The 27,781-nt window shown below is 37.4% G+C and overlaps 1 protein-coding gene across 1 annotated transcript in view; it reads right to left on the minus strand.

The window, feature by feature from the left end:
- The window catches only part of igf2r (insulin-like growth factor 2 receptor), a 128,492-nt gene that overhangs the window by 92,847 nt on the left and 7,864 nt on the right, over positions 1-27,781 (minus strand). The window contains exons 2-3 of the mRNA XM_039737814.1: positions 18,265-18,401; positions 7,913-8,034 (exon numbers count right to left, since the gene is read on the minus strand). Coding sequence (XP_039593748.1) covers positions 7,913-8,034; positions 18,265-18,401 — 259 coding nt within the window. The remainder of the gene's footprint in view (positions 1-7,912; positions 8,035-18,264; positions 18,402-27,781) is intronic.

Consider the following 27,781-nt stretch of genomic DNA (forward strand, 5'->3'; position numbering starts at 1 on the left):
TCACTATGGTAAAGTCACATCAGTTCTTACAAAGAGGCAGTTACCTTACTGATTACAATGGTACACATTTTGAACTTGGGTTTTATCAAAAGGATCCCAGAGACAGTTGTCCTCAAGCTGCCATTTCACTGCTTCAATCAGATTCGGTAGCAAGATATGGTCTCCTGCTTGATGGACTGGATGTTATTAGGCTTATCACAGTAAATACAATACAGTATGTATGTGGCTCAGAATTGAAAGGGGTACTTGTTCAGTATCATTTGCATTCTCTGAAAAGGGATATGGGTTCATCTATAAATTCATAGCTTTGAAACCTACTCACACTTTAAAAAGTGATGATGTAGTTATTTGAACAAATATTGTGTTACGTTGATTCCTACAGAAAACTTTATTTTGTTTCCAATTGCACTGCAAACAAAGTAATGTTATTTTGAAATGCAATAATAAGGACAGTGCCGTAAACAAAAATACATTCCTGCAGCTGAACACACAATGAGTACATTTGCCATTCACTTTATGCAAAGCACTTTCTAGTGGGAGTTATAAGCTTATGAGAGGACCTGGACCTAATTCTAGTCCATTAAAGTGCAATTTTATGTCTCTTCATTCAGTAATAAGGTTGTCAATCATCTTTTTTTTGTATTATACATAATTTAAAGTATTCTGTGCCTGGGACAGCTGCTCTGAAAGATTTTATATTATATGTCCAAATTGGGCCCATGCCTCCACGATAATGAGATTTGTACAATTCATTTGGTAATTATTTGTGGTTATTTTTTCATGAGCTATTGACATTGGGGATATACTTTATGTGTACAAAGAATTTTAGTTTCCCCACGTATTAAAAGAAACAAAGAAAAAAATTACGAACTGAAAATGTAATACCTAGCCCCTGTAAATCTGTGGTAACTAGCAACGGCTTGTAAAATACTAAAAATAAATGCAAACAATAAGCTCAAAAAGTAATCCAGTGATCTCTTTAATGTATGAAAAGCATATTTAGGCTGTATTTAATGATAAAGGTTAAATAAAACATATTAGCAGAATATATACTTGGAGACATATTTCCAAATGTTTGTGTTAACTGTGAAGTAAAGGATGAATACAGGTTCAAAGGTTGGGGGCTCAAGCCGGTCCTCCCGTTTAAATAATAATAAAAAATTGGACAAAAAAAAAAAAAAAAGGACACATCAGATCTCAATGGAATCGATGCCAATCGAGCCCCGCAGTACTGGGCAGTGAGCATAGGGCCCACTACAGGACGTTGGGCCCTCAGGCCATTCTCATGAAGTCTGTTTCTGATTGTTTGGTCAGAGACATTAACACCAATGGCTTGCTGGGGGTCATTTTGTAGGGCTCTGGCAGTGCTCATCCTGATCCTGTTTGCCCAAAGCAACAACAACATCATTTATTTATATAGCACATTTTCATACAAATAATGTAGCTCAAAGTGCTTTACATGATGAAGAAAGAGAAAAAAGACAAAGTAAGAATTAAAATCAGAGAACACTAATTAACATAGAATGAAAGTAAGGTCCGATGGCTACCCGGTCCTGCTGATGGATTAAGGACCTTCTACAGCCCTGTCCAGCTCTCCTAGAGTAACTGCCTGTCTCCTGGAATCTCCTCCACACACTTGAAACTGTGCTGGGAGATACAGAAAACCTTCTGGCAATGACACGTATTGATGTGCCATCCTGGAGAAGTTGGACTACCTGTGCAACCTCTGTAGGGTCCAGGTATCGCCTCATGCTACCAGTAGTGACACTGACCACAGCCAAAGGCAAAACTTGTGAAAAAAACAATCAGAAAAGATGAGGAGGGGAAAATGTCAGTGGCCTCCACCTGTTAAACCATTCATTCCTCTTTTGGGGGTCATCTCATTGTTGCCCCTCTAGTGCACCTGTTGTTAATTTCATTGACACCAAAGCAGCTGAAACTGATGAACAACCCACTCTGCTACTTAAATGACCAGATCAATAGCCCAGAAGTTTCACTGAATTGATGCTATACTCTGATTAAAAAGCGTTCCTTTAATTTTTTTAGCAGTATATATATAGCCCTCTTAATTAGGGTTAGGGAAGAACATCTCTGTAGCTCTCGCTCTCTCTCTCTGGCTTGCTTAAAAGCTGTGCCTGCTCGGACTGTGGTTCTTCAGAATGACAGAAGGAAAGGCAAGGTCGTTAGCAATATTGCCTTGTTTCTTCCAATGATGGTATCTCTGTCCTTATTAGAGCCATTGTTTTCCCCCTGTTCACATGTGTGTGACATGGCTTACAAATATGTTTAACAATTCCAACAAAACAGTAGCTTCTGCAAACTCATGTAGATTGTACACCTTAAAAAAAGTCTTAATGTCTCAAAAATGTCATGTGGATTTGGTCAAGAAGAATATCAAGTGAATATTGAGTCAGAGGTTGCTGGAACAATTACTTTTGATACTGTAATTTTTCATTAAAAAGATAAGGAAGGCTCTTTTTTAAAGTATACTAAGCCTATTTTATTTTTGATTTATAAACTTTAATTTTATATGTATTGTAGAAGTTGTAGTATAAGTAAAAGGACATTTAAATGCACTGTAGTATATAAAGAGGTTCAATGAGCATTCTTTTCTCTAAGCTCTCTATTCACTTTTTACTTTTTCGTATGCGAAGTATAAGGAAAGTATTGGAATTCTCCAAAATTCCATTTCAAGATTTTGATGAATCTCGACGTTTTAGACCTTCCCGAGTTCGAAAATACCATGTTTGGAATTATGTTGGTGTGTCTGTGTAGGTGAACATGATAACTTGTGTACGCTTTCACTTTTTTTTTATCATCTACTTTTGGGCTATTTCCATTAACCCGAAGTGCCACTTTACCTTTTATTCATGCAGCTGCTTTACTTTATAATTTTACTTTTATAATAATTGTTCAATATATTATTAATTTGATTTGATTTGTTGTTGATGGTTCTTTAATGTAGATAATATAAAAATATAATCACTATGATGCGGTTTATTCCTAAAATATCCATCTCCATATCTGAGTATACGAGAAAGTCGAGGGGAGACAAATCCTGATTTTTATCATATAAAAAGAATAAGGCCTGAAATACATAAAGTCAATAAAGTACTCCTATCTACTCCTCTCACCTTCAATACATTTTTAGACCGTATGCTTAAAATTGGGGGCCTGAAAACATTTGTGCATCAAATTCCTCTCACAGGGCCTGCACTCTATGATCAGGAAAGGTTTATATATGGTAGTGTAAGATATAAAACTCTACCACATAAATAAAAGTAAAGAGTTTCACCTTCATTACAACTGCCAATTTCTTAAAACTAGAGAGAACTGCAGGACACGTTTTGCTTAAAAAAAATCCAAAAAGAGAGAAAAAAGGTGGGATTGGATTTTGGAAAGTGGCAAGGCGTGATCAGATAATGATGAAATACTTTATTACAGTTAAAATTTGTCTTCTTGTTTTTATTGTTTTGTATGAACTATTTTCTAGTCTGGGGATAAGCTTTTCAGAGCTGGAAACATGCTTAATTAACATTGTCTGTTGTCTGTGAAGAAAGCTACCCAGACGAAAAAACTGATACGAAATTTCAAAGCCTTGTGTTAAATATAATTATACAGAACTAGGAAAGTGCTGTATAATTAATGTGAAATTAATTTAGCACCCCTCGCAAAACACACCATGCCAGTTTCAATGCAAACAAAATGGCATAATTTGCATGTCTCAAAATGACACTGTTGTTCTCATTTGTTGTAATACACATTTTCAGTGAAATGTGCTTTAATCAATACTGGCATGAACAAGTATATGAATATTATATCATAAGAGGTTTCAGTAATCCTGCAGCTAATTGTTTATAATAACCAATTAAGTAAAAAGTAACATTTAAAGAATATGCTCACTTGCAATTGTCAAATTGCCCATTAACACTCTGCTTCATTTCACTCAGGTCCTGCAACAGATGCAAGCACCAACTTAAAAAAGTTATTTACTGTACTGCCCAAGCTTCCATCCATCTATTATCCAAAGCTTGCACTATAAAAATATTATAGAGGAACAATTATACTCCATGTAGAATAAAGGTCTTTAGGATGGCAATTATTATGAAAGAGAGATACAAAACAGCTTTGTAACTTGTAAGTGATTTCAATAGATACGTTATAATATTTTCCCCAAAATGGGCAATGTTCTCTTTCATTTAGTGTTTAAGGTACAAAAAAGCTTGAAATGGATAGAATTCAGGGATGGGTGACTAATTTTTGGGAGACACAGAAGCACTTGAAGCTGAGCATAGGAGAGCAACGAAGTGCATGCCAGGACTAAAAGGACAAGCTATACTCTGACTCGATTATTAAACCTGCTTAACCTCAAGCAGAGGAGACTGAGCAGGGATCTAACCCAGGTTTTCAAAATTGTCAAAGGCAGATTTCTTTCAACTTATGGGTGACTCGAGGATACCAGTGGAAATTAAAGGCAAGTGCAATTTAGGACTGAAGCCAAGAAGAAAATCTTTAAACAAAAGTTGTTGTGGGAATCTGGAACAATCTACTGAGACCAGTAGCTGAAGCAGAAATCTTGGCAATATTTAATGAGCTTGATAAACTGAATGGTCTCATCTTGTTTATCTTACGTTCTCTTTGGGTATGTTACAGGGGAATTGGGGGAAGAGTGTACCTGGGGTAAAAAGGGCTCTCTTTAATTTTATTCTAATTAAAAAAGGGATATACCCCTTATTTTACTGTGGTTAGTATTGCACCATTTTGGGGGAAAAACAGAGCATTTGTAGCTTTCTTAAATAAAAGACATGAGAGGCAGAGATGGAAAAACAAATATCCTCCAGCTCTGACTGTAAATAGAGGTCTTAAGAAAATGTAATGGCATATTCTGATGGCAAGCAAAGTAAAATAAAAATAGATTTAATTATTATATCAATACTATGTGCTTAGTAGTGGTATTACACACAAAAAAATGTAATATATGTTTATTTTCATGTATATAGTATGCAGCATGGTGGTTTCTGATGATTTAATGAAACTGTCTCATGCATATACATGAGTGCAACACTGTGATTTTGATTATTGAGTGCATCAGGAATCTTTGGGAAGGGAATGGCATAGGATAAGAACCAGGATTAATACAAACATATATCATAGGAGAGTCAGGATTATAGAAGCAAGGAGGGCGGCATGAATTGCCCAGAGGAAACAACAGAGTATGATTGTGTAATGCAACATAGTCCATTCTTCCTTTTCTAAATTCACCATACAAAGATAAACAAGTCTGTATGTGAAGCTCATTTTATAGTTGGCAAAGTTAGCATGAAAAAGTATTAGATGGAACAAAACAGTAGCTCAAGCTCATCTTGATATAATCACATTTAAAAAAAACATTTTACAATATCATACAATATCAAAATATGCAGTATAACAGTATTCAGTCTTCATTAGGACTAATATTGTAATACTCTAACATTCTCCTCTATAAATTCAAACACGGAGATTGTCAATGGATAATTCTATTTTACTCTCATCACACTATGCTCACAGTTGTAAGTACCGTTCTCTCACTGCACCAGGAGAGTAAGTGTGACTCAAACACAGTCAGTGTGGAGTATGTATGCTTCCCCCTTATCTGCAGAGGCTTTCCTGTTCCACACCAATATCCAAAATGACAATGCTGAATTAAATTGCCAGCTCTAAAGTGTTCCACTTCAAGTGATCACTTGTGTGCTTTTAAATATGCCCTACAATTTGTTTGTGCTATACGCACAATTAGTTGATGATAAATGAGGATATATGCTTAGGTTATTCTGCCACAATGGACGAATTAATCATTTTCAGAAATGGATGGGTAACATTACCTCAAGAATCAACAGAAAACATTTTGACAAGAACAAGATATTGATATTCAGCTCATTGTAGTTAAACACGCCCTAGTCTTCTAATGTTTACAAAACATAGTCAAAATGTGAAGACCGTTAAAGAACTACTCGCAGGCAAACTATATGGTATACTCTACCTAAGTATTGTTCTTGGCAGAGAAACACTTCCAAAGATTCATGCAAAATGTGCCTTTCATCTTTGCCCCAGTGTTCTTAAAAACTCTCAAAAGCCAGTCTAAACTCTCTTCTGACCCCTAATAATAGAGAAGGTGGTAAGGTCATTTACAGATGACCTTCTCTAAATACAGTAATTCAAAAGTCACAAATCTCCTACAATACATAGTAAATAATTTAACAATCAACATGCTAGAGAACTCCTACTACTTTACACTTTACAAAAATGCTACAACAATATAAAACCAATCCAAAATGTTAATACACATATAAACAGACAAACACAAAAATCAACCATTTACATAGAGGATGGCTTACGACACAAAAACAGTGGGACTCAGAAATATGGTAAGAATATATCCAGATGATCAGCACAGACGGTCAAACAGAATTCAAGTTTTACTTCCCATTCGTAGTAGATTAAACTGATATTGTTATACTCATTCTGTTTTGTGTAAAAAAAAACTGAGATATGTCAATCCACAATAAATAATGCCTCACACAGTAAACAGTAAACAAATAACAGTATACATTCTTCATTAGAAAATGCTGCAACAAATTGGATTAATATTCTAATCTATCTAATGCTTTTCTCTGTTACTTTATACATGAGTCACAGTGCATAAGGAAATAATTTTAAATAGCATGTGATTAGTCACCTTAATACAGCACACACTAAACACCCATGACAAAGGTAAAGGAGCATGCCTGATATTCTGATAAAAATGGTATGACCATCTTTGGCAGACAACCAGTGCCCTTAACCAGCCAGGACACCTTTATACTGGAAGGACCGGGAGAGAGAACATATTCAGAGTCTCACCCCGGAGCGATTGATGGCATCCCCCTGGGTTGCAGTAGTGCCTCAGACTCCTATAGGATTCCATGGGAGTTGGATTTTGGTGCAGCCCTGTTGGGTTCCATGGGTGCCGCCAGGGGGTGCTCCAGATACTTTTGAGCCCTGTGTGGCAGCACTTCCCCCACACTAGGAAATGCTGCCGGAAGAAGGTCGCTGGATACCTGGAACACTACCGGGTGCCCAATAAAAAGAGTGAGCTACCACTACTCCAGAAGCCAGAGTCAGGAGGGAGGGAGAGGGGGAGACGAAGCTCACCAGGGGGTCTCGAGGCAGACAGAGAGGAAGAGAATGGGAAAGAATAGAACGATTTGGTGCTGTGTGCTTATGCTTTCACTGCACTACACAGGTGGGAAACAATGATGTGAAGAGTTTCCCACTCAATAAAAAAGGCTCTTTTGTGCTTTTAACTTCTGCCCTGTGTCTGTTGTGTATGCCAGTAGTATTCACCGTAGGGTGTCCTGTCCCACAAATGTCTCCACATCCAGTCTAGTGACAAAGATATATTAATTTTAAATAATATTTGGGGATGGAAGCAATCATTATAATATGACAAAATAAATATCAAAAAGACATCTTGAAAAATTACTGCATGAGAATTTAAATTTCACCGGCTAGTACTGGAAGATCACTGTAATTCAAAAACGTAGGAAACTTGCCAACACAAGCATGACTTTTTGCTTAGTTCAATGCTACTAACTATTCCCATGCTAATAGTCATGGTACGTTTGCTTTATTAAGAAGTTACTGAGGTACACATTCCCACGGATTACAAACATTTGCAAATGCTATTTAAAAATTGAAGTACAAATTATAATGAAATATTACAAGGCTAGCCATCTTCACATTGGGCTATAGATGTAAAGTCCCCAAAGATGTGATGTGTATAAAACATCAATCATTCTAAAGGTCTGTATACATGTACTGTATTAGGATAATGGAGTGAGAGAGGATTATTACAAAACTACTGAATATACTCTCAAAATATAAACTAACTTACCATGGTTTTACCACACAAGAAGCTGATGCTGCTCTGTACAGTTTTGGCCTTGTTTTCTGCACATTTGCTGCTGGTGTTAAACTCCAAAATACTTCCAGAGTCCTTCAATAAAGATAAATCACCTAAGGGGACAAATAAATTGCTGTATTTAATTGAAAAGTAAAATAGGAGCTTGCTTAAAATGTTTCCAGGAATTTAGATGCACTAAATAATTATTTTTTACTATATAGCTATGGACAAAGATTTCTCCTTATGCTTGTTAATCTTTCTTAAATTGCTTAATTTTCTACAGTCTATAAAAGAAAACACCCTGGCAATTAATTTAAGCAAATGGTAGACTCCCAAAATATTTGGATTTGATACTCTTGTACAGTTCACATTTCCTTCTGCCAGCTGAAGATACCCTTAACTTGCAATTTGAAAATCCTGTCTGCCAGTAGAGATTGCTTTAGACATTATTGCACTGTTATATTTACAGAAATCTTGTTTTTAGAATCATTTACTTAACAGAGAGGGGCATGGAAGTTTGCACTCTAATGTGACATTTATTTCAAGACAAATTAATGGCGTGAATGGGCTGCTTCATTCATCTCATAGTGCTGCTAGGTTGTTAGATAGATAGATGTTCAATTTTACCACCCGCCAGCCTATCGTTCTTAATTTAAAAAAACTTTCTGTAACTGTAATGGCAATACTTGGTTGAACTGTTAACATCCATTGTTAAAAAGCAAAAGGAGACGTTGTGAAATGTATTCCTACAGTAAATAACATATCAAGTCAAACTTTAAATCATCATACAGAGAATTGTGATGTTGCATGAATTAACTTTTCTGCACCCACTTTGGGCTTTCTGAAATTCTTGTTCCAGAACAATAAAAAATACAGATGAACTCACAGAAAAAAAGGATATTGGGATGTGTTTAATTCTCATCTCCGTAAGTCACAAAGACTGGTCTTAAATCAAAATTGTTAGTAATGTATTCTTAAAAAAGGTCCCACTCGTACGACTTTACTTTGTCCAACATTGTTATAATATTGGATTTTACCATTGGCTAGTATTTTGGAGAAAATAACACCAACTCTGTGTACTTAAGTGTGTTATTTGAAAGCTTATATGTCCATAACTGCCCAGTCAATGCAGATTTCAATAACTTATTTCAATGAACATTCATTATAGCTTAGCATATCACAAATCCAAAATAAACCGATTGTACGAAAAATACTTTTTAAAATAGATTTTCAAATGTAAATTTTGTAATCTTTTGAGCTTAACCGTAAAATTTTTCATGCATGCTTTTTAAAAAAAGCAAGCTATAATGCAGGATCTATTACAAAGTAACAATAACATTCGATGCTCCAACTCTGTGTCTTTCTAGCTTTATACATATACGTATGCATACAGAAACTGCATACCCGAGATATAGATCAAATAAAGTAATTTGAATAAAGAAACATATATTTACTGGTAAAAACAAACATCATATATTATAGATTATAAATATTACAGTTAGAAATTTACATAAAAATATTTGCTGTACATGCTTATAATTTGAATTAGTACAGTGAAAATGAACCGTTTAAAGACTGAACAATATGCTAGATTTTGTGAGAAATACAAAATGAAGCCACCATATGCTCTAAGTAAATACAAGTAAAACAACCAGAATAACTAATCAAAATGTAAACAGCAATAATCACAGGAGTTACAGTATCATCAAACATGCCAATTACTAGAATTTTATCTCTGTTGTTTTGCTGTGTATGGCCTACTATGCAAATAATGCCCAGCTAAAATATTAAAGCAAAACAAGCCTGAATCTATTAAGAGGCATCAACGACCCTCTCAGTAAAATCCCTACCACTACATACCATCTAAGTTTTCACACCATATATTTTTTTTTTTCAAACTGCATATATCATAATGGGTGCTAGCATGCAGGATAAATGGTGTGTGACCTGGGTCCTGTGTTTCTTATAAAGTAAAAAAATATATATAATTATGAGTGTAGGAAATGAGTATCACTATATGGGATTTATTTCAACAGAAAAAAAGTAGAAAATTGTGTAGTTCTTTTATAGATTACCAGCTCAGAACAATGCAGTCACCAGTCCTTCAAGAACTTTAATTCTACAGAATCTATTACAATAACTGCAGCATTCTAGGGTTGAATCCTATGCCAAGGAATTCTATGTGAAGTATGAATGATCTCCCCATATCTAGAGGAGTATTTCTCCAAATTCTCTTGTCTTTCTTCCACATTCCAAAAATCTGCATGATAGGTTAATTTGAGATTAATATCTAGTCCTGTGTGAGCATTGGTTTGTATGTGTCTATTGGTCTGTATGTGTCTATGAATGCAGCCTTACTATGGGCTAGTGTTCCATGCAGTAAATGCTGCTGCCTTGTACACAAAATACTGCCAGGATAAGCTCCAGCTCCCCATGATTATGACTAAAAAAGAGGAGACTGAGACACTTATGTTACAGCATTAAATTAAATTTTGCCATTTCAAAAAGAAACACAATACTTTTGACAGATTAGTACTTCATATACCACCCAGGTAGTAACAGGCTACGTTCACTACTGGTACTGTGGTTTTGCTTTGACTGTTAACTTAAACGTTAAAGAGGATTCGTTTTGAAAACAAACATTTCAAGCAAGACCTCTGAAACAAGAACACTGTAGTCAAGAAACCATAATTTAAGTCAAACAATTCAATCAAAAAGTGTACTGTCAGCTTGTTTAGAAAAAAAACATACCATTAGTAAACTAGGAGTGGGTGATATAATGAGGCTGATCTGGTATAGTGGATGAAATTCTTCCTGTGGTACGGATTTCGAAAAAAATAAACACACCATGCACACTTTACCGGTATGCTAAAAATAAGTGGATAACATGCAAACACATTATTTTGCAAAACATTTACATCTTTATGAGGAAACATAAATTCATGTAATTTATGTTGGTGTATGAAAAAACCCTGCTACAGAAAAACGCCAACAAGTATTAGATAGATACTTTATTAATCCCAAGGGGAAATTCACATACTTCAGCAGCAGCATATTGATACAAAGAAACAATATTAAAGAGTGATAACAATGAAGGTATAACAGACAGACAATTTTGTATAATATTAACGTTTACCCCCGGGTGGAATTGAAGAGTCGCATAGAGTGGGGGAGGAACGATCTCCTCAGTCTGTCAGTGGAGCAGGACAGCAGTCAGTCGCTGAAGTTGCTCCTCTGTCTGGAGATGATCCTGTTCAGTGGATGCAGTGGATTTTCCATTAACTTCTTATTAGCGTCTTAGGCCGGGTTTATACTTCACGCAACGCAACGCATCGCATGCTGCAGCGGACGCTCCTGCTATGCAAGCGTTTTACGGTTTATGCTTGCGTGCATACTTTACTTCAATCTGGAGGAATCCAGCAGGTGGCAGTGCGAGGTATTATCACGGTGAGAACAGGTTTGGCTTCTCTGTGTTGTGAATTGCCTGGAGCACCCATTAAATTCCAATGACACCTTACCGCAATATCTCTGAAAAGGATGTTTAATAATTAAATCCATTAATCCAGGGATGTGTCTATTCCAGTAAGCACTGGGCACGAGGCAGAAACAATCCCTGGATGGGGCATCAGCTCATCGCAAGGTGAATACAAGCACTCGCACATATACTGGAGTCATGTTAGTGGCACCAAATGCCCAAATCTGCTTATCTTTGGAAGGAAACCGGAGCACACTGTGTAAACCAAAAGGAAAAACATGCATCAGTGACGTAACTCCCTGCGAGGCAGCAGTGCTACCACTCCACCACCGTTTCACTCCCAAGTGTGTAATTATTAACAGTAATCATTATTTAAATGAAATTTATCTGTAAAATGTAACTGCATTTCATCATGAAAGTGATATCAAGTATAAAAATCTAAAGATTCTAAATTTGCAGAGAGTTGGAAAATCATACATTTAGTGTGTTCTGTGTGGTGATCTGTTGCTGCTTGCCACTGCTATCAGGTCAGCAGAAGTCCACGAAGAATGTAATGATTAAAAACTGAGATGTTTATGACGGTCTGCTTTAATGATAAACTACAAGGTTAAAGTGGACATTTCGAGATTAAACCCGAAATTTAATCACAAAATGCATGTTTTCACCATGTCCTTAATTTGTTTATTTGTGGCTCAAATACAGCATTGTAGATTATGTTGCGGCTGTGAAGTTGCAAAAAAAAACCACCAGACAGCACAAAAGATGGTATGTGAGACTTAAAATGTATTGTGTCATTACGATTGGGAATATGCGACACTTCAATATAAATGCACCAAGAATGCATCTGTATGTCAGCATTTTGCTTCACCACATCAAACCGTTCGTCAAACATCGATGCAGGCACATCGATCCCGTAGGATCCGCATAGAGGCTCTTTCTGTCACATGTAGATAGACTCGGACGTCGCAGTCCAACTTTTATCACACTGCACTCCCTGACATTTTGCTGGTACTGCAACTCACACATGCATCACGTTAATTTCTGAGGACCTGCTCAGAGGACGCTTCAAATGAACGCTGGGAACGTGTGGCAACCATGATGCATGCGCATAACTGTTCTGAGCGTGAAATATAAACGTGCCCTTAAGGCCAGTGTAATGTCTTTATGCATGAGCTTACAAGTAAACTGTGTGAAATAAGTGAGCATACCTCTAAGAATATTGCGCAGAGTGATATGCAGTTCTGCCTGATTGGTTGCCAATGCTGGTTTTCACCCACTACAGTTCTTTATTGAGTTAAGTAGGTCTGACAATGTATGTAACTGATAGTTAACACTGTCAATTTCAAACAGGAAACAGGACAGAGAAAAAGCGACATCTTGTCCCGAGTTTGTATATTGGCAGAGTGAATGAAGGAGAATCTGTATGTTTGAGTATATTGGTTCAAACTGGAGAGGCGAGTATCTGTTATCAAACTTATTTGAGTTGTGTTTTTTGACAAGTACAAGGTGTGTCTGTGAACATCATTAATCATTAATACAGGAGTTATTTGGGGAAAAATGAATATAAAGCATAAATCAGTCTGAAAAGTAGTACAAATACATTATACCAGTATCCACTGTGAAATATGGCGCTATACAGACGCCCGAGCTGACACAGATTCACACTGAGGCACGTGCAATAAAGAACACAAAAGTTTATTTTCTTCAGCTGGATGGCACGTCTTCCCCATGAACCCTCCAGCCACAACACAGTTCCAAGCACAGTAACACAAACCACAAATATACTTCCGTTTGGCACCACCACTCCTCCTTGGCAATCTCGTCCTCTTCCTCCCGATTCCGGCCCTGAGCGGTGGCTGCAGGTCCTCTTTATAGTCCACCCGGAAGTGCTCCAGGTGCTTGATCACCTGCTTCCGATTGCACTTCCGGGCGGGGCTGTAGAGTTGTCTAGGCCGGCTCAGGGACCCGTGCAGCACCCCCTGGTGGCCACCCCAGAGCCCAACAGGGCTGTGGAGAACTCCATCTCCCATGCAGCCCTGTGGGTAACTGAGGCATTATCCTCAGCCAGGGAGGCTGCCACCAAGCATCCCGGGGGAGGTATTGAGCAGTCCATGATTGCTCCCTCAGAACATGTGTAGAAGGGGCGTCCCTGGCTGCCCGCCACACTACTGAAACCACCAGAATACTGACCACCCCTACATTAAGCCATACCCAGAAAAGGTAATTTATTATTCACCCACACCGTTCAGAAAAGATGTTATGCAAAATTAGATCTCCACAAGTATTAGTTGTTTTTTTTAAACCAATATAACAATTCCAAAAAATAGTCAAGATGTACAGAAAGATAACACTTTTCATTCCCAATCCTAACCAATTTGGATGGCTGTTTTAAAAAAGGCCCACTTTAAAGCAGTTTCTCATAAACATAAAAAAACACCAGAAATGAAAGATATCTGAGACAGAATCTTGATATAACATTAGCCAAAGTCGTAAAAAATAAGCAATTTATTTTTTCTAATTTGTAGCTAATAAGGTGTTAAGTGTCAAATTGGCTATAGAAGGTACATTAAGATTCCTCCAGTTCAAGGTTATTATAGTTAACGAAAACTAAAATCAAAATTGAAACTATTATTAAAAAGACATTTTCGTAAACTTATCTATACTAATAAAAGGCAAAGCCCTCACTGACTGACTGACTGACTGATCACTAATTCTCCAACTTCCCGTTTAGGTAGAAGGCTGAAATTTGGCAGGCTCTTTCCTTACAGGTTACTTACAAAAGTTAAGCAGGTTTCATTTCAAAATTCTACACGCAACGGTCATAACTGAATCCTACTCAAGTACATATATACGGCCATAGCCTGCAGCTCGGTCGCCGTGTAAGGTGGAGTTGCGTCCCCCATCATCACGCCTCCCATGCAGTTGGCTGCCTTGCCTATATTGCGTCCCCCATTCCCACGCCTTCCACGTAATTGACTGCCCAAACGTCGTGGTACATTTTCTGATGCAGCAGGACGGAAACAAGTTTGTCACCCTGTCGCTAAATACTCGCAGAAAAATCCACAAGTTAATAGACACGCTGTCACTAAAATACTCGCAGGCAAATCCACAACTTCATAGAGACGCTGCCGACAAGAAAGCAGGAAAGAAAGAAAGCAAGGTGAAGAAACGGAAAGAATCTCTTATTTATAAACGGCAAAAATATATTCACATGTACTTAACCTATATTACAACTATATACACATATAAATTAGACACCCAGACACACACAATCCCCACACGTTCCCCAGTCCTTTATCTGAATTTTTGATTTATATAAAGGAGAGTTGGGATCCGAGAGACTGTGTTTGTGGAGGGATGGACAGTTAAGGCGGGTGGGGGAGTCACATCATCATCTCCCCTCCCATTCACCTCATTTCATTTACTTCATTTCGCTCTGAGCTGAGCTCCGCAGCTGATGCGATCTTGCCATTCTTTTTCCTTAGTGTTTAGTCCTCTCTCCTTTACTAATTTATATAAAGGAGAGTTGAGATTCAAGAGACTATGTTTGTGGGTTTGTGGAGGGATTGAGAGTTAAGGCAGGTGGGGGAAGTCACGTCATCATCTCCCCTCCCATTCACCTCATTTCATTCACTTTATTTCACTCCAAGCTAAGCTCCGCAACTAACGAGGTCTTGTGGAAACAACTTTGTGACGCTGCCACCAAATACTCACAGAAAAATCCACAAGTTAATAGACACGCTGTCGCTAGAGTTTCTCCACACTCTGAATCCTCCAGGCACTCCTGAGCATAATCTAATTTTGAAGGTTGGGGCACCAATAATGTTACTGAAAAACTTACAGCCACCGAAACTTTGTAATGGCACAAGACTTCAGGTCACGTGTCTGCAAAAGAACCTAATTAAGGCAACTATTTTTACTGGCACTTGCTTAGAGGAGAGAGTTTTTATTCCTCGCATTCCTGTTATACCCTCTGATCTCCCATTTCAATTCAAATGCCTCCAATTTCCAGTAAGGCTCTGCTTCGCAATGACAATTAATAAGTCTCAGGGACAGAACCTACAAAAGGTTGCCATTGATTTGAGGCAAGATTGCTTTTCACATGGCCAACTATACGTTGCATGCTCAAGAGTAAGCTTGCACAGCTTGGTCATATTACAACCGGAGTGCCATACCGACAACGTGGTATACAAAGAGATCCTTAACAAATAATTATTGGTATATTTTCCCTCAGTTTAAAAAGGTTTACTTTTCTTCTTCATAAAAATTTAAAAGCAGTACTTCACTGCTGCGAAGTGCGGGTATTTTGCTAGTATAAAATAATTAACAAAAACGAAATGAAAAACTAAAACTAAACAAAACTATTGAAGTAGCTGGAAAGACTAACTGAAATAAAATAATAATTTACCAAAATATTTTTAGTTTTCATTTTTGAATGAATATTCTTGCCGTTAGCCTTTAACCCTTGTTAGTTTTAACTCTAAAATAAAAAGTCATCCACCACGAGCCACCCGCACGTATTCATCCAGTGAACGGAGGCTGGTGATGGAAGACGGGTGTTCACTCAGTATTTGTGGTGACAGAGCGAGCTGAATGCGGGTGCATAAAGCGTGTGAAATAGAAAGCGATTTATGTGTCACCTTTCTTTGTGCTTGTTGTATATCAAGATGTAATTCAAACAGCTGAAATCAGTATGTACTGGTCAACAAAACATTTACCATATGGACAGAAAAATCACGAGTGAGTAACGTTTCAGTTTATTTCTCAGGCGACTACTTTTTGTTGACAGCAATTCACCTGCCACTTCACACAGGAGAAATCATTTTTACTTTCTCATATACGAAGCACAGTATTGAGAACGTATAGTAATCATGAAAAAATTTGACCTCGATATTTTGATGTACCTTGACGTTATAGACCTCCCAGAGTCCAAAAATACAATAATTTTGGAATTGTGTGTGTGTGTGTGTATATAAAACACGATAACACAAAAACACAACTAGATAGATGGATGAAATTTAGCATTTGGTTGTAACACCACCATTGTAGATCTATATTAACTTTTGGGCCAAATCCATCATCAGGAAGTGGTACTTTACCTGAACACATACTTGATTTTTTTAGTTTTTTTTTTTTATTCATGCAGCTGCAGGTCCAATTTATTCAAATTTACTTTAATAATAACTGTTCAATGTATTATTAATTTGTTTTGATTTGCTGTTGATGTTTCCTTAATGTACATAATATAAAAAATATAATCATTGTCTTGTGGTTTACTCCCCAAATATCCATCCCCAAGTTTAGGGGAGATCACTCACAGTTTTTGAATTAACCGGCACTGATCGAGAGACTGACTAGGTCATCATACAAGATCAGCATATTGTTTCTGACCAAGCACTTTTTTTTTTGAAGCGATGAAGCGATACAAACAAAGGTAGGTAGGCGAAGAGAGTCTGCCAAGTGATGAAAAACTAAACATACTAATGGGTATTTGCATTTATTCTATATTTATTAATTTATCTTTTTTAGTTCATATTCACAACTCAAAATACCTGATATTGTGAAAGTAATCCATTAGCAGAATTATATTTTAAAATATTTGTCTCCTTTTTTCAATGTTTTTCTCTCTCTCTCAAAATAAATAGTTAAGATATCATATTCTTTTTGTTCTTAATATCAGCCTTATCATACATATTGCATACCAGGGATTTTTCCTGCCTTCCATCCAAACCTGCTGCAGTAGGCTCCAGGTTCCTGCAATCCTGCTCTGGATAAACTGGTTTAGATAATGTACACTATATATACTTCTTAATCACAAATGCTGTCTCTTGTCATTTTATGCCTGTCCGTACTCCTATAACCTGCTCTTGCTCTGTTCATTATGGGTTTACTGTACTTTATGTTGGGCTATTTAAGTCTCACTGCCTCTAACCTTGACACTACATGCTTATTTTTTTTGTTTCCCTCAATACAGCTAGGTGGGGTCTGCACACTGATTCATGTATTCCTAAGCCCCCATGATTTTCATGAAAAAATATTTGAAAATATATAAAATTGTGTAAAATTGTTCATATTCAGTATCTAGTTTTGATTATGCTTGTTTTTATCAGACAAAAAACCAGACAGTAAACCATGTAGTGCAGTAAGCTTCCACTAACATTAAACTCGTATCCAAATCTGTTAAGTGTGCAGTTCTGTCCAATTGTGACAAAAAAATAAACTCAGTAGGAGCTCCATGCCACAATTACTAAAACTAAAACTGAAACTAATGGATATAAAAATAAAATAGAAATGTCTTTGTGAAATAAAATCTAAACTAAAAATTCATGATGAGGGAAAACTAAAACTAAACTGAACTGACTTTCCAAGTAAGGTCAGAAAAAATATAGAAATAAAAACTAATATAAAAAGGTAAAAATACCATAACTTTGCTCCAGTTACCCAGATCACTCAGTGCACTAGCAATGTAGTATATGAAATCACAGCAATCTATTGATGTCCTTTTGTATGTTTTTCCATGAGTGTACATCACATCATTTGTAAAAGTTCTTATTTGTATTTTACCTGTAAACTTGTAACACAGCTCTCAGCAGATAATCGGCGAAGAACACTATTCAAACAAACTGACTTGACTTGAAGCGCCTGCCAAATGTACAACACCACTTGGGGGTTTCTCAAAGTTACTTCCATCTCAACCTTGAGCCATGGTAGCACTTTTATATATAACAGTATGCAAAATGCAATGGGAACTGTTAAATCACAATACCGATGAAGAACATAATTTGCATACTCAATACATTTAAATTATTCATTTTTGTTGTCAGTTACCTGTGCTAATGAATAACAATAAACAGACTAAGGCACTCACCCACAGACTGGAATGAACTTTTGCCATATTTATTTGCACAGATGGCACTTGACCGCCCACATTCAGAGACACTGGAGTTATTGAGATTTATAGTATAGAAAGTGTTGTTATCTGTGTCAATCGCTTTCCATGTGAATCTGGAGAGAAAATTTTTAAAAACAGAATGAATGACCATAATACTTAAAATAAGAAATATAGCTTCATTAATAATTGACAATGAATAATAAGATTCCATTTTCTACCATTAGAGTTTTCCAGAGGCAAAATATTCTCTTTAGATGTACAACACCAAAACTTACTTACAAAGAACAAATCATAACCACACAAACATGTTATCAGATCTAACAATCGTATATCCATGGCTGCCCAGGATGGGGGTACTAACTAAATTTTGAAGTGAAAATCTATGGTATTACCATGTACAAATGGAGAACCTGTGCAAATTGTCAAAGATGCATTCAACAGTGTGGATCTGCATACTGCAGAAACTTACACACAAACATTTTCAGATTTTTACATTAAATGGTACTAACTCAAGATCCTCACAGTTTGCCTTTAGCAGTGTAGAAATAACAGAATGGGCCAGGTAACAATGAGTTTTTTCTTGTAGCCCAACGGTTTGTTAGCAATGTTCAAACTCAATTATGCATTTTCATTTCACTAGTTCATTTTAATCAAATGCAAATACCATAAAAATATATCAACAGCTTCTTTAAAATCTACTACAAGTGCATCTGTTTACACATGCATTTTCAACGTATTAAATGAGGTTTCTCCTATTAAAAAGAATGGCCATATAATAGGAAACCTTCTTAAGAGCAGTTATTGATTATATTTAGGCATGAGGCAATAATACAAAATACAATCAGCATGAAATTTAGCCTTGTATCATGTGTTGTATGACATTATCATGAACGAAACATAGAACAAAAGCCTATGAAAACTTCTTTAATCAAGGGCAGGGGATTTAAAAATCGGATTGAAAAACACAAACTAAGGTTCAGCATGCTAAACTGACTGCACTTTGCAGAAGGATATATGATGGTAAATTTTTTCAGAACAAAAAACACAGACAGCACTGGTTAAGTGCTTCACATATTCAGTAGAGTTAATTTAGCGAGTTGCATCCTCAGATAAGTATGGCAAATAGCAGCATTGTTTCATAAATCCACCAAGGCTTGTTTTCAAACCAAAGTCTACTGGGAGCACCAAAGCACAAACGTATTTTCATATTGAGAGAGTTATTATGATATACTCAAACACTACTATAAGTAGCAAGCTGTGGTTTAGATTAGATTAGATAAAAGTTTATTAATCCCATGTAGAAATTGTAATGCATATAGCAGCAGAAACATAAAAAAAACAAGAATACAGACTCCCAGGACAGATAATACAGCCAATCAATCAATAAATAGAAATAAACTTAACAAGTATATTCTGTCAAAATGATTCTGCAGCTGTCACAAAGCACAAATGTGAACATGAGCGATAGAGATATCAATGCACTTTTCATGGATACCAATTCAGAAATAGGGGTAGATTGTAACACAGAGAAATTATACAGTAGTGGTATGTTGAATCTCTCTCAATAGCAGTCCGCTAACATAACAGAGAGGGAGAAAGTAGCCAGATTGCCAATGCTTGCTACTCGGGTCAATTCACACACGTTCGTTTCCCTGCTAATCATGTAACCAGTACGTCACAACTTCAAACAGAGTGTTGACATAATCATTTTTCTTAAAAGGAAACAGAACAGTCAGTTCTTCATAGATCCAATCAGGTTCTACAGCTAATGGGTTAGGAAGGCATTCAAGAAGGAAATAAAAGGACAGCCTTTGTTGGAGCAGTGTTGGATGATACATTTTTAAAAAAAAAGGTACTGTTAAATTTTTGGCACAGCATTAACAAGTAATTTCGTATCACCTTAATTGTGGGTAAGTGTATTGTTTCATGCCTAATTATATCAACAATCGCACATTTCTCAAATGCAAGGCTATTTCCAATAAACACTTAGAAAGCAAAACTGCATTAACATATACAAATTTTGGAAAATAGATGCAACTAAGTTCACAGGGAAAGAGGCTGTATAAAATGTTGACTGAGTGACTAACAATGAATAATCTTATCATTCAATTTCCAAGCAGTAATAAGGGAAAATGTAGCTTGTGCTACAGACTAATGCAGTGAGTAAATGCTTCCAATGTTTCCTTTCCATTCTGCGCTTAAAAACAAAACACATTCAACAACGAACAAAACAAAATAGTCTGTTCTGGAAATAAATGTTCATCTGTTTGAATGAACTGAATTTTGCTTCCATTTAAAAAATAAAATAAAAATGGGGCCCAACAGATTGTTATTCAAATTTAAACTATGGAAAGATCAAGGCCTCTAGTTTCTTGCATCCCTGTACCATAAATTGTCATCCTCAGGTGGTTAATCAGTTACCCCCAAATTTTTTTATCCTCCACTCTCCTCAGCCCTGGGCATCCTTTGAAGTGAGACCCATTCTTTTCAAATCCCCAGACACCACTAACAACTATGCATTCTTTGGTGTTCCTCTGGGTCACATCTCCTCTACCTTCATCTGGGTGCAATACTACACCCAATTATCCTCTGCCTTTTACTCCACATGTGCCGAGGAGAAACAAACTAAGCTGCTGGGGACAACAACTATCACCTTCACATCAAGTTTTTCCCTTAATTCATCATTCAACCTCCTCTAAGTTGGTGACACTCCGCACAAGTGTTGGACTGGTATGAATATTTTGATTTCAGTATTGATACCAGCTTTTGGAACTCAGAACTGGTACCAAAGCAAATAAAAGATAACTCCTCAGCCTCTTCGCCATGCCACACAACTGCTGCCTCCCTGCCTTACTGTAGCTCATAAAACAATTTAGGAGCAGATTTCGGACTTCCCAGCGCATTAGTATTAATATATAAGTTTGGAGAAAAGGGGTGGTGGGGTATATGTGTTCCCCTTTGCCGAATCGAGCTAGATGTAGTACATATATGCGGGGGTGGTGGGAATTGTTTAACAAGTGCAATCACGCTAATTAATACATGACAGACCGAGAGGTGCTTGAAAACTACCATTTACAGTACTTCTGTTTTTGCTTGTTTTATTTTTTCTGCACTTTTCAGTACTTGTATATTGAGCAACTCTACTGCACATGTCCACCTGATCATTCTCACCTGTTCTTTCCAGCACTGCTAGAAGTTTCGTCTTCATTGGCCAGGACTCACTCACATTGAGCATACTGCTCCTCACACAGCTTTCATAAACTTTACTCTTCAATGCCAGAGAGTTTCATATGGAGGTCAGTATGGGAGATAGTTGCACAATTTTCTCCGTGCACTTTTCACCCTTGATAACACTGCTGTGCCACCAATTCTATCATCATTCAATATGTCAGTTCAGTAGCAAAACATTTCTACTTGGTACAAAACAACTCCATTGTCGATATCAACATACACATCAGCATTCTGTTTCCTTCCTATACCCCTTCTATAGGGTGGTTCAGATCTAATTATGCAATTTTCATTACGTTATAACTTATTAAGTTTATTACTTAGAAAATAAGCCGAAAAATCCTGGACCATCGAGAAGTATGCGAACTGACGACATGAATAATCGCCTTTGCACCGAAATGGAATTGTCTCAGTGTAAATCAAAGTCATCCAAACGATCTGGATCTGCATAATTAGATCTGGACCACCCTGTACTGGCAACGGTCACATTTGACACCTGCAGATTACTCTTTACACCAATACATTTTTATCCACCCATTTACAACTAAATATGCAATGGCTTAAGCTCAACAAATCTACTACATATGAAACATGGACTTGATCTCATGTACTTTGCCTCTTCATCTTGAATTATCACCATGGCCTTCCCTGCATTTACGTTGAGGCATTCAGCTTCTAAAATAACTTTCCACTCCTTTACCTCCTTTGCTTTGTCTTTTGCTTTCAATACAAGTAAAATATTATCAGCATATAAAGCCTTCACACTCTGGTCACAACCTTCATCATAATCATGGAACACAATAGGCAAAGAACGCATCTCTGCTGCAACCCCCATCTTCTCCTAAAAGCTCTCACCATCTGCTATCCTGACCACAGTCTGTGTCTCTCTGTAAACTGACATCACCGCAGACACTAAGCATTCATCCATATCTCCAGTAGCTTTGTAGATGCTCACCTCATCCCCTTTCACAACAAAGATCACATCTGTTGCTCTCATTCTATACACAAAACTGAACTGCATTTCACAGACTAACTTTATCCCTGATATTTTTTCTCTAGCAATCTAACTCAACCACCTCAATTACCTGCTCAAAAACCTGGGTCACTTGACATGACCCACACTCCAAAGGATCCACCTTTCCTTGGTATACTGGAAAAAGCACACATACAATAGTCAGGAATTCTCAATCACACACACGAGTCTGTCGACCATTCAACTGCAGGACCTTGATCTGGCTTCAATAATTCCACTACCATTTCACAATAGGCCCCCACTACTTTATCTATCATCATGTTTTCAGTGCTTTTCAAAATGTACAGCTCAGTCCTATTTTCTTACCACAAACATCCTTACTCCACTTGCGTACATCTTTCTAGGTATTCTAAATCCCATTACTACCAATCACAACATTTTCTCTAGCATTACTCAAGCTATTCACAACTAAAGCATCCTGTATTTCCTTTGCCGTTTCATTACCCTGAAGAGATTTTCTTGTCCCTTCCTCATACTGCAGCTCACTTGCAAAGTCCTCGTAGCTTCTTGTACCCTCACAACTCCATTTCTAACATTTTGCTTTGCTTCCTTTTGTCACCACCTGCCTTTGCTTTCTACCGCCATTCTCTTCCTCAATTGCCATCTCTACCCTCAGCATTTCATCATCATCTTTCCTTGTATCTCTGTGGTCTCTATCAAAATGCAGACGTTTTCTAGCCTTTAACCAGGCACACGTCATCACTTCCCTCTTGACTTTTCAGCAATGATGAATCTGAAACCTCACTACCAATGTTTCAGCAAATTTAACGCTCACACCTTGCTGCTTTAAGCTCAGTATTGTTCCCAACTACAAAATAGTCATGTATTGATTTACAATCTTCTCCACAAATCACCTGTAACATAAAAATAATGAAATACTTATACCCTTAAACGACACTGCACCACAAACAGGAATGCTACTGTAAAGGAAATCACAGAATGGGCTCAGGAATACTTCCAGAAACCATTGTCAGTGAACACAATCCACCGTGCCATCCGCCGTTGCCAGCTGAAACTCTACAGTGCAAAGAAGAAGCCATTTCTAAGCAAGATCCACAAGCTCAGGCGTTGTCACTGGGCCAGGGATCATTTAAAATGGAGTGTGGCAAAATGGAAGACTGTTCTGTGGTCAGACGAGTCACGATTCGAAGTTTTTGGAAATCTGGGACGCCATGTCATCCGGACCAAAGAGGACAAGGACAACCCAAGTTGTTATCAACGCTCAGTTCAGAAGCCTGCATCTCTGATGGTATGGGGTTGCAGGAGTGCGTGTGGCATGGGCAGCTTGCATGTCTGGAAAGGCACCATCAATGCAGAAAAATATATTCAGGTTCTAAAACAACATATGCTCCCATCCAGACGTCATCTCTTTCAGGGAAGACCCTGCATTTTTCAACAAGATAATGCCAGACCACATTCTGCATCAATCACAACATCATGGCTGCGTAGGAGAAGGATCCGGGTACTGAAATGGCCAGCCTGCAGTCCAGATCTTTCACCTATAGAGAACATTTGGCGCATCATAAAGAGGAAGGTGCGACAAAGAAGGCCCAAGACGACTGAACAGTTAGAGGCCTGTATTAGACAAGAATGGGAGAGCATTCCTATTTCTAAACTTGAGAAACTGGTCTCCTCGGTCCCCAGACGTCTGTTGAGTGTTGTAAGAAGAAGGGGAGATGCCACACAGTGGTGAAAATGGCCATGTCCCAACTTTTTTGGAATTTGTTGACACTATGAAATTCTGAATCAACATATTTTTCCCTTAAAATGATACATTTTCTGGGCAGTGGTGGTGGCGCAGTGGTAGCGCTGCTGCCTCGCAGTTAGGAGACCCGGGTTCACTTCCCGGGTCCTCCCTGCATGGAGTTTGCATGTTCTCCCTGTGTCTGCGTGGGTTTTCTCCCACAATCCAAAGACATGCAGGTTAGGTGGATTGGCGATTCTAAATTGGCCCTAGTGTGTACTTGGTGTGTGGGTGTGTTTGTGTGTTTGTGTGTTTCCTGCGGTGGGTTGGCACCCTGCCCAGGATTGGTTCCTGCCTTGTGCCCTGTGTTGACTGGGATTGGCTCCAGCAGACCCCCGTGACCCTGTATTTGGATTCAGCAGGTTAGAAAATGGATGGATGGATGATACATTTTCTCAGTTTAAACTTTTGTTCCGTGATTTATGTTCTATTCTGAATAAAATATTAGAAGTTGGCACCTCCACATCATTGCATTCAGTTTTTATTCACGATTTGTATAGTGTCCCAACTTTTTTGGAATCCGGTTTGTGTATATATATACACACACACACACACAGTGGGTATAGAAAAGAATTCTTGCTTTTTATTTTTTTAAATTTTTCTTAACTGTAGCTGTGATATCTTTCACTTGGATGTTATAGATTGCATTGAGTAAGTAAAGCTGAAAAAAATACTGGTTTGTATGTTTTCATTTAAGGCTGTAAATCAAAAAAAAAAAAAAAAAGAATATTTCGGAGGGGTTGATTCTTTTCTATACCCACTCTGTGTGTGCGTGTTTTATATATATATATATATATATATATATATATATATATATATATATATATATATATATATATATATAAACCTTTCACATCTCACAAAAAGCCTGTCAAGCACTTGATTCCTAAACTACGCTAGTTTATAGTAGCACATAATGGGCCTCCACCCCCAGAGTGTGATGACAAAGGAAGCTAGAGGTTTAATGAAGAAAAAAGAAAAAAAAAATCAATCATGTAGACTAAGCAAATTCCCAGCAGCGCTAACCATACCAGCCCACCCTGGTGTGGTTTTCATTTCTTAAAGTTCAAAAAGATATTTCTCTTATTACAAATTAAAAGACATCAAGCCATTCTCCACTATCTGTTTTCATTATGGCTCATTCACTTATGAGTTGGATGTTATTTTATTTTTCTTAATAAATAGTGAAATAATTTAGCAGTACAAAAAAATGTAACCATAAGCTACCATGAGCACCTCAGGACTTTTAATTATCATAAGGAGATATTTTTTAATAAAACACAAAGAAAATAATGAGATAAGAAAAAGTCACATTTAAAACAAACACAAATGGTCAGAAATTAAAACAATAGAGTCAAGTATGAGGCAACATGTTCTGTTCTGCACCAAGCCAAGTTTCCAAAAGATGTGCACTACACACCACACACCCTGTCACCCAAAGCTTCACAGATACCACAAACAGTAATTCCACTCATTGAAGGCAAACAAAATATGTGGGGTTAAAGGGCACAGCTGTGTCTGGAGGTAGGAAAGCTTTTTGATCTTGTCTTTGGAAGAGAGGAGCGTCCCTATTTCAAAATATTTCCGATCTAAACAGAAATGAGGGTTGGATACGTTCAGGCTATTGAAGAGACTAGCGTCTCTTGTGATTGGCTTATTCCCATTAATGTAAGCATGTCATAAAGTATTATACGTTAATGGTTTGCTTGTTTTTATCCATGTGGTTTTCCACCTTTGAATGTACGTCTACTCTCTAAGTTCACTTATACTTATTTTGTGATTTATGGACAATATATGTTACTTATCTATCTATCTGTGATTGTATTTTTCCTGTAAGTCTGTATAGTTGCTTTTATCTGCTGCTGTATGCATCTAACTTTCACCTTGGAATTATTGATGTTTATCTATGCCAATCTAAATCTAAATTATTAGGAATTACCATATATACTTGTGGATAAGTTGGGGCTTGGCTTTACTGTATAATTTCTAATATTTTATTATAATAAATACATTTTATTTATTTGTAGATGCCTTTCTAAACACTCAAGGACACCGAACAATACGCAAAACACAGATTATAAACAAAAGTAAAATCCAAAAGTTAAAATCAGACAGAGCAGTTGTAATCAAAGAAAAAAAGCCGTCTTAAACAAATTTTAAGTTTAGATTTCAAAAGTGAAAATGATTCAATATTTCTGATCTCAGGTGGTAGCGAGTTCCAAAGCTGTGGTAAGACGGACGAAGGGGACAGTCAAGTGGATGGAGGAAGAGGATCTAAGGGTACGGGAGGGAATGGCAACATGGAGGAGGTCAGACAGATATGGGGGGGATGAGGTTGTGGAGCGCCTTAAAAGTTAGGAGAATTTTGAATTGAATTTGGAACTGAACTGGAAGCCAATGAAGCTGCTGCAAAACGAGAGTGATATGGTGAATAGAGGGGAGTTCTAGTAATGATGCCGGAAGGGCAACTGGATTCTGGACCAGCTGAAACTTAGAGATTTGCAAGAAACACCAAAGAAAAGGGAACTGCAATAATCCAGACAAGACGTGACAAGGCTATGAACAAGGATAGCAGTGGAGTGGGGAGTGATGGAGGGGCAAATATGATTAATGCTATGCAAGTGGAAATACGCAGACCGGGAGAGGTTATTGATGTGGGGCTGAAAGGATAAAGTACTGTCAAGGATGACACCTGTGGGGAAGGGGAGACAGAGGCATTATCAGCAACAAATGAAAAATGATCAGTTTTGGATAATGTTGATTTTGTACCAATGAGGAGAACCTCCGTTTTTTCACTTATTTAATTTAATAAAATTTGAAGAAAACCAGGATTTGATTTCTGCTATGCAATCAGTAAGTGAGGAGGGTGGAAAGGAAGCAGTAGGTTTGCTAGTGAGATAGAGCTGGGTGTCATCAGCATAACAGTGGAAGCTAATGTTCTATTTACGAAAGATATTGCCAAGGGGAAGGAGGTAAATAATGAAAAGCAGGGGCCCAAGGACAGAGCCCACCTGAAGTAACAGCGGTGGGTTGGGATGTGAAAGTTTTAAGCTGAACAAACTGAGTGCTGCCTGAGAGGTAGGATCTGAACCAATCTAGTGGACTGTGGGTAACGCCAATCGAAGATAATCTATTGAGAAGAGTCGTGTGGCAAATCGTGTCAAAGGCTGCACTCACATCAAGGAGGATGAGAACAGGAATTAAACCAGAATCAGCTGCCATAAGGAGGTCATTAGTAATTGACGCTGAATGAACTAAGACCCTATAAACACTACAGCTTTTTATATAAGGATGAAAGTCTTTCTCACTACACCCCATTGCAATACTTGCAATTTACTGGCCCAGTGACTTTTTACAAACCTCTAAACCCAATTTAACATAGTGAATTTAATAAAGCATAATTCCAAGGTGCTTTAGAAGTACTGAGCCACTGCAAATTTTATTACATTTATCTGTATACATAAATTGCTAAGGTGTGTACATCTCTC

Source organism: Polypterus senegalus, chromosome 16, assembly GCF_016835505.1.
Source record: "Polypterus senegalus isolate Bchr_013 chromosome 16, ASM1683550v1, whole genome shotgun sequence".
Classification (NCBI taxonomy): domain Eukaryota; kingdom Metazoa; phylum Chordata; class Cladistia; order Polypteriformes; family Polypteridae; genus Polypterus; species Polypterus senegalus.